Source organism: Solanum tuberosum, unplaced genomic scaffold (assembly GCF_000226075.1).
Source record: "Solanum tuberosum cultivar DM 1-3 516 R44 unplaced genomic scaffold, SolTub_3.0 scf00105, whole genome shotgun sequence".
Classification (NCBI taxonomy): domain Eukaryota; kingdom Viridiplantae; phylum Streptophyta; class Magnoliopsida; order Solanales; family Solanaceae; genus Solanum; species Solanum tuberosum.
In genome coordinates, this window is record NW_006239031.1 from 1,601,084 (window position 1) to 1,609,230 (window position 8,147).

General features: G+C 36.7%; 1 protein-coding gene across 14 annotated transcripts in view; it reads right to left on the reverse strand.

The window, feature by feature from the left end:
• Positions 1-356: 356 nt before the first annotated feature.
• LOC102592014 (uncharacterized) overlaps positions 357-8,147 on the reverse strand; it is a 25,340-nt gene continuing 17,549 nt past the window's right edge. For 6 of the 14 annotated variants that reach the window (XR_001473649.1, XR_001473655.1, XR_001473652.1 and 3 more), the window contains 4 exons: positions 4,423-4,483; positions 3,707-3,776; positions 1,556-3,104; positions 357-796 (listed from right to left, as the gene is read on the reverse strand). Coding sequence is in view for 1 of the 14 variants with exons in the window: in XM_015309573.1 (XP_015165059.1) it covers positions 624-796 (173 nt within the window). In the remaining 13 variants the exon portion in view is untranslated. The remainder of the gene's footprint in view (positions 797-1,555; positions 3,105-3,706; positions 3,777-4,422; positions 4,484-8,147) is intronic. The other 8 variants (XR_001473659.1, XR_367433.2, XR_001473657.1 and 5 more) reach the window with 6 other exon arrangements.

The following is an 8,147-nucleotide window of genomic DNA, read 5'->3' on the forward strand; positions in this document are numbered from 1 at the left end:
CTTATTGGCAGGATTCAATTTCCCACCTTGTAATCACCTAATTCCATTTCCCTTTCTCCTACCCCTAATTTTATCAAAACAACAACATACCAATTCCATAAAGAGAGTCTGGAGAGGATATAATATATGTAGACCTTAGCTTAAATATAAAAGGATTAGTTTCGATAAACCCTGACTCAAGAAAAATCAGTCCAAAGCAATATCCTAATTTACTCAAAGAGAGAGAAAAAGTGAAAATAAAAAGATACAATCCCCCTGAAAATGTGCATTTTTTGTTGGTTACTTACTGTGCTTAATGTTTCTTGAATCAATATGCCACTATATATTAATCATTAATTTGCTCATATAAGATGTTATCAAGATGAAAATCAAATACTTCTCGATATAAAATTAAACAACAAATATCCAAGTCCCTTTCTTATTAAATACTAGAGAAATTGCTTAATTGATGGTTCAAGACTAATAGGTATGGTCACTTTGTTAAATCATTACAAAGAGACAGAGGCTAAGCCAGAACATGTGTGTTTCTTTCACACAATAGCGTGTTTAAAGTCCTACTAAGCTAAAGAAGCATGACACATAGGGTGTTGGAGAAGAATAAGAACACAGAGCACAGCAAACCGCTAAACCATATGCATGTGATTTTGCTCGCCTATCATGAGTTTGACTTGCGCAAATGGTATTTGGAGGAAAGGCATGATTTTATGACGTATAGAAAGGGGTTGTCTTTCCATTGAGCCGGGGAGACCATCCAAATCGTAGCCAATGTCAATTATTTGATTGAGAGAACCTGCATCTGAAGACAGACAAAGAAGTTCACCATTTAGTCATTAATAAGCTTCAAACATACTCCAGTACCAGATAAAAAAACATGATGTGTGTGAAAACCTTTAAAGCAGCAAGACCAATAATGCACTACTCAGAACAAGTTTGACATATGAACTGAAATCATTACAACTCACAAGTGCAAAGTCTCTCAGACACCATGTGTTACATTTCCTCTCAGCAGTAGTGAAGTTTATAACCAAATTCTATATCAATTATGCAAGAGAGTCATAACCAAATTAATACAATGTTAAAAAAAAAAAATTGAATTTGCATAGATAAATAATCAAAAACATCACTAAACAGAAAAAAAGTAAAAGTAAACCAAAACAGAGAAAAATACAGCGAAAAACATTACAAAGCAGAAAAAGTTTGCACAATGAGACTCTGGAAGCTCCTTTGTTACAATAATACCAAAATATCAAGTTAGTACACTCGTATTTATCTTTATTTTGATACTTATGGGCCTCTTGAATTCTCTTTTTCCCTATTTCTTTCTAGAATTTGTGGAATATGGCATTTATTATTTGTTAGAACAGACAAAGAAATTACAAAACATATTTTTCTTTTCTTGATGAATAGAGAAAAAAACAGAGCAAACTAAAGAAAATAATAGAGAAGAGAAAAAAGAATGACCCAGCACCAGCAGTGCAGTTGAGTAGCAACAGAGAAAATAGAGATAAGAAGAAGAGGAGAAGATAGAAAAAAAGATAAGAAGAGAAGAACTTACCGTGAAGAGAAATCGCAGGCTCCTAGCAGTCGAACTCTAAGCAGATATTTAGGAAGAGAAGTCGCATGAGTATGTTTAACAAAATTTTAATATAAAACCCGTCGCAGCAGTCGAACTCGCTAATACGCGCCTTTCGTTCCTTTCTCTCTTCTCGCTTCAGTAGTATAAACGCACACTTTTTTCTTCTATGCCTGGCTTCGGGGAAGAAAAGCGATAGAGGCTATCTCCACCTTGTCGAACATTCCGCCCCATACAACAAAGTTGGTCAAACTCTATAGAACATGCCTTTAAGTTTTGGTGGCACCTTCTCTTAATCACACAAAACTTCAAAAGCGAACCTCTATTTCATCCACTTTGCAACAATACGATGTGTGATATCATTCATGTATCTTTAGATAATAGACCCAAGATACTTGGTACTTCCTCTCTTTTGGATGTCCTGGTATCAAGCCTCACTTCCATGTGAGTCTCATGGTTACGTCAATAAACTTGGACTCAAAGTATTATGTCTTGATCATGCTCAACCTGAACCCTTTAAACTCTGCAGTTTGTCTCCAAACCTATAGCTCAGCGTTAACTCCTACGTGAGTCTCGTCAATTAGAATTATGTCATCCACATATAACATACACCATGGCACCTCACCTTAGTACCATGTCAATTCATCAATCACCAAAGCAAATAAAAACAAGCTAAAAGTTAATCCCTCGTGCAACCCCATCACAATTGGAAAGTTCTCTCAGTCTCCTCTCTATGTCCTTATCCTTATCTTAGTTCCAACATAAATCTACTTGATCATACAACACAGGTAAGATTCTAGCCTCCAAGCATCTCCATAAGACCTCTTTTGGGACTTTGTCGTAAGCATTTTCTAGGTAAATGAACACCAAGTGCAAGTCCTTTTCCGCTCTCTATACAGCTCCACCAATCTCTTTAAAAGATGAATGACTTTTGTAGTCAAGCGCCCTTACATGAATCTATATTGATTCTCGAAAATAAACATACCCCTCCTAACCTTCATCTTTACCACCATCTCCCAAACTTTCATAATGTAGCTTAGGATCTTGATGCCCCTATAGTTGTTGCAATTAAGAAATGTCACCTTTGTTCTTGTACAAATGGATCATTGTACTTCACATCCATTCTTTTGCCTTTTTCACGGTCTTAAAAACAATATTAAACAACCTAGCCAAAGACTCCATACATGTCCTACCCACCGTCTTCCAAAATTCCATCGGAATCTCATCAGTACCGTTCGCTCTTCCTTGTGAATCCTACGAATAGCATCCTTAACCTTTTCAACCTTTATACACCTACAATACCCAAAATCGTGAAACCTCTCGGAGTGCACTATATCTCCCACCAGAATGTCCTCCGGTTCATTCAAGAGTAAATAGAAGTATGACTATCAACTTCGTCTAATGAGTGTTTCCTAAACCAATACTTCGTCGACCTCGTCCTTGATGCACGTCACTTGGTCCAGGTCACGTGCCCTCCTCTCCATCGCCTTGGCTAGCTTGTACAATTTCTTCCTTGTTTTTTCCCCTAATTCTACATACAAGCGTTCAAAAGTTATAGTGATATTCTATATATTATGTAATATGCAAGTGTAATACATTTTTTTCATGACAAGGAAAACTCGCAGCCGCAACCCTTTGGGTGCGCGCAGGTAAAAACCCTCGCTTCTATGCATGTGTAATACATTAGTAATCTTAAATAGGAAATAAATATTTTTACATCACTAAGCATAATGAGATGATCTTTAATGAAGGAAGATAACGAAGATTCATAGAGTCGCCCCAACTTGCTTGAAGTGAGGCATAAATAGTGGTTGTTATTTGGAAGTCAGTAAGCATGACATAAAGAAAACTCCATATGGCTAGGATACACGAAATTTTGTCAATGGGACATAAATGCGCAAGCATGGTAAGATGGAAAAAGCATGACAAAAAAAATCCATGTGATACACGAAATTCTGTCAATGTCAACATAAAAATGCACAAGTATGGTAAAACTTAAAAAGCACGAAATAAAGAACAATCCATATGGTAAATACAGTTTATTCTGTCAATGGTGACACATAAATGTGCAAGCATGGTAAGATGGAAAAAATAAATGTCGTTGCTGCATCTCAGTAGCAGGGAAACTCTCACCTAAGAAAGGAAACATTCATAACCAAGTCGATTAAACAATAAAACGGTTGCTAAGACCATAATAGGATATCTGCATTTCAAGAACAAGGAAATCCTTTTAAGATGAGTCAATATCATCTTACCAAAAAATTATGAGTCTAGTTTTCAGAATTAATGTTGAGATAAGGACCTCTTAAATTGACATTAAAACTGCCAAGAAAAACATGAGAACATCCATGATTTGGCAACTAACTAAGGTGTGTTCAAACAGTCTATTGGGAAATTATTGGATACTGATTTTCTTTTCATTTCTTTCTGGAAAAGAAGGTTATGAAACAATAAATTCATTTACGAGAAGAGGGTCAAATTGATAATATTCAGAATTTGGGGACTAATGTAGAAGTTGGTTCATTTTTGGTTTGAGTAAAACAAAACCGACAAAAAGTTTTTTTTGTTTTGTTTTCTTTTGAAAATGTTTGTTTGTTCTTCTAGAAAACAATTTTGTCCAGATAGTCAAACAAACGTGGTTTGTTCTTTTTAAAATCCTTTTTTACTAGGGCAACATTGCCTTAAGATGCTTGAGCTTTTGCAAACCGCACAGTACAGTGGTTTTCGGGTGCACCAGAATATCAGAAATCAAGGAGCCAAAGTCTTAAAGAATATTTCCAAGTAAATAGCCAGCTCTATGTTAATACCTGTATCTTCTTAATTTAATTCACAAGTTCAGGCATACTTACCAAATAAGAAATTCATCCAATTATCAATCACGGAGCCACCTGTATGGACTTCAACTCTCACCTGCAGAGTAATAATGAGACCATCTTATATTTAGGCAAAACAGTCGATTTGATTATTGCACTAGTGCAAGGGGAAATGGATGTAAAAAAACATTATTGGAAAGAAATTGAAGTTAATGACAAATCCATCATAATTCATCTATTTACATAAAAGGACCAGATGTAGTCTACCAAATTCTTATTTGTCTATATATACTGTGACCCATCACCTCACTCAGACATTTTAGATTTTGAGAGCACATCGAACTCCAACAGTTAGCAGCAGCAAATTCAACCTGATTTGAACTGAATCATTCATAATCAGATCTTATGGGTAGACAAGGTCCATGTCTCCATTGTGCCATCAAGCGTAAGTTCTATTCACCGCCTATATCCCATCTTTTATGTTTATCAATAATCTCATGCTTTACAGGATACTTGATTCAGTTATGCTTTAAATTTATTTACCTGATGTTCAGCAAATAAATTTTGAAAACTCACATGTATAAACACTAAATACCCAAATTTCCATAAAATGGTGCATCTGTTAAAAATAAAACATAGAGTACATTAATTTCTCATCTCTCTCGCAAAATGTTAATTAATTTTCAGTACAGCTGCCATTAAACAGGAACTGAGGTCATTTAGGATAAATTGTGGATTTGGTCCCCAATCCCTACCATCCATGCACATTTAGTTCCTAATTATTTAATCTTTTGACAACCATCGTCCTTACTTTCTAGATGATGTACCCCCCAAAACACCACTCTTCACCACTCCCTAGGGTTTTTACATGCACCACAAGCATGAACAACCCCTTACCCCATACAACAATGTAGGTCTAACCACCACTTTATGGAACATACCTTTAAGCCAAGGCAACACATTTTTATCGCAAAGTACCCACCCTACTCCAATATGATGTGCGACATCATAAACCTATAATTATGGACCCAAGATACTTGAAGTTTCCTCTCTTGGTCTTGGATAGGATTTGTGAGTCGTTCCTCACTTCCACCTCTTCCTCAAGTGTTACGTCATTGAAGTTACACGCGAAATACTTTGTCTTAGTTTTGCTTAACCTGAAAACTTTAGTCTCTAAGATCCGTCTCAAAACTTCCAGTTTTTCGTTAACTCCACCGCGTGTCTCGTTATTCTATACTATGTCATCTGCGAATGGCAAAAACCACAATACCTTTCATTGAATATATCGTGTCAATTCATCCATCACTAAGGCAAAAAGGAACAGGCTAAGGGTCGATCTCTAGTGCAACCCCATCATAACCGAAAAATGTTCCTAGCCTCCTCCCAATAATATTATATGTTGGCACCCATGCTACAAAAAGCCTAAATGGTGCACTTAATTAAATATTTGGTTATTTACTTAGAGGACCTAGTATCACTTCCCACTCAATACATTTTTTCCTTCTTTTTTTAGTGGTGCACCCATGTAGAAATCCTAGATTCGTTTGTCTTAATCTGATTTTTCTTTAACAGATTGCGCAGCCCCTGATGTTGCTTGCTTGTTTACTGATTTCTTTAATCTGATATCGCGTTTGTGAATTTATTGCTGCGCCGTTATAAATACTACTGCATTTTTTGGTTCCTACTTTGAACAATATCTTTTCTATAGTTTATTACTTCTATTTATTTTAGTCATTGTATTGCGTGACTATCAATGTTAAGATTCAGGGTATTTGTCGTTATGGGTTGCCCATTTTTTATTGTTTATTGCACACTTGATAACTCTCTAACTGGCGTTAGTGGCTTCAGGGTTTGATGTAGTTTATGGTCATGTACTTGATTGGCAGCGGGGGCGGGGGACAGGGGTGGTGAGGGTACCAGGGAGATCCTAGGTTTGAGAGTTGGATCTTGAAACATAGGGATATTGACAAGGAAATCGATACAGTTAGTGAAGATTCTTATAAAGAGGATATACATGGATTTAAGTTATGGTGCTAAAGAATATCGAGGAGTAGAACTAGAGTAGGCTATTAGTAGACTAGGAACTCAAGGAGCAAGCGGTAGAAATTAGGAGGGTAGATGATAAGTTAATGTTCATTAAGCTAGTTTTGGGAGGGATAATTATTAACGTAACGAGTGCATATGTGCAACAAACAGGTTTGGACGAGGAGGTAAAAAAAAACTTGTTTGTTCTAGGAGGAGTAAGACTAGGTTGTGAGAGTTATCCCGCGTGCTGAGAAACTAATTTTATGAGGGGATTTAAGAAGTCACATAGGGACCACTTCGAGAGGATATGATGATGTATCATGTACAAGGCACTTTCCGCCTTAGGGATAGAAATGGAGGAGTTTTCTTTTAAACTTCGCAAAAGCTATTGAGATGATCAGTTTCTAGAAGAGGGAGGACCTTTTGTAGTGTGGTGGCTAAGACTCAGCTAGATTCTTTGCTCCTTAGAAAATGTGATAGAGGTTTATGCAATGACTGGATCTTACGGCCCAACATAAGCTCGTGGTTATGGCTAAGTTCAGCTTTCTTGTATGGTTCCATAACATGGTGATGAAAATGTGAGTAAAGAAATAGTTGAAGCATCCATAAAGTCAATGCATGTTTCACACAAGGAAATTTCCTCTTGTTTTTTGTGAGAAATATATGGGAAAAATAATATTGAATTGTGTATCTAAATTGTTACATTGAGACCCTATTTATAGACAATACATATACATTGAAATCCTTTTCTAACTAGGATTCCTATTCCTATTCTTCTTCCTATTCTAAGTAGGAATATATACATATTTCTATTCTAACACTCCCCCTCAAGCTGGTGCATACAAATCATATGTACCTAGCTTGTTACAGATGTAATTAATACGAAGACTTGTGAGGGACTTGGTGAAGATATCTGCAAGTTGATCATTTGACTTCACAAATTTCGTAACAATATCTCCTGAGAGTATCTTTTCTCTGACAAAGTGACAGTCAATCTCAATGTGCTTAGTCCTTTCATGAAACACTGGATTTGATGCGATATGAAGAGCTGCTTGATTGTCACACACAAGTTCCATCTGATCAATTTCGCCAAATTTTAGTTCTCCCAGCAACTGTTTGATCCAAACTAGCTCACAAGTTGCTGTCGCCATTGCTCGATATTCTGATTCTGCACTAGATCGAGCAACCACACTTTGTTTCTTACTTTTCCACGACACCAAATTACCTCCTACTAAAACAAAATATTCGGGTGTCGAACGTCTATCAGAGGGTGATCCTGCCCAATCAGCGTCTGTATATCCAGTGATATGCTCATGGCCTTGATCCTCATAGAGTAGTCCTTTACCAGGAGCTGACTTTATATATCGCAGGATTGAACAACTGCATCCCAATGACTATTACAAGGGGAAGTCATAAACTGACTTACAACACTCACAGGAAAAGAGATGTCAGGTCTAGTTACTGTGAGATAATTCAATTTTCCAACGAGTCGTCTATACCTTTCAGGATTACTAAGTGGCTCCCCCTGTCCCGGAAGGAGCTTAACATTCGGATCCATAGGAGTGTCAATAGGTCTACATCCCATCATTCCCGTCTCCTCAAGAATGTCTAAGGCATACTTGCGTTGAGAAATAACAATACCTGATCTAGACTGAGCAACCTCAATACCTAGAAAATACTTCAATCTGCCAAGGTCTTTAGTCTGGAAGTGCTTAAAGAGATGCTGCTTCAATTTG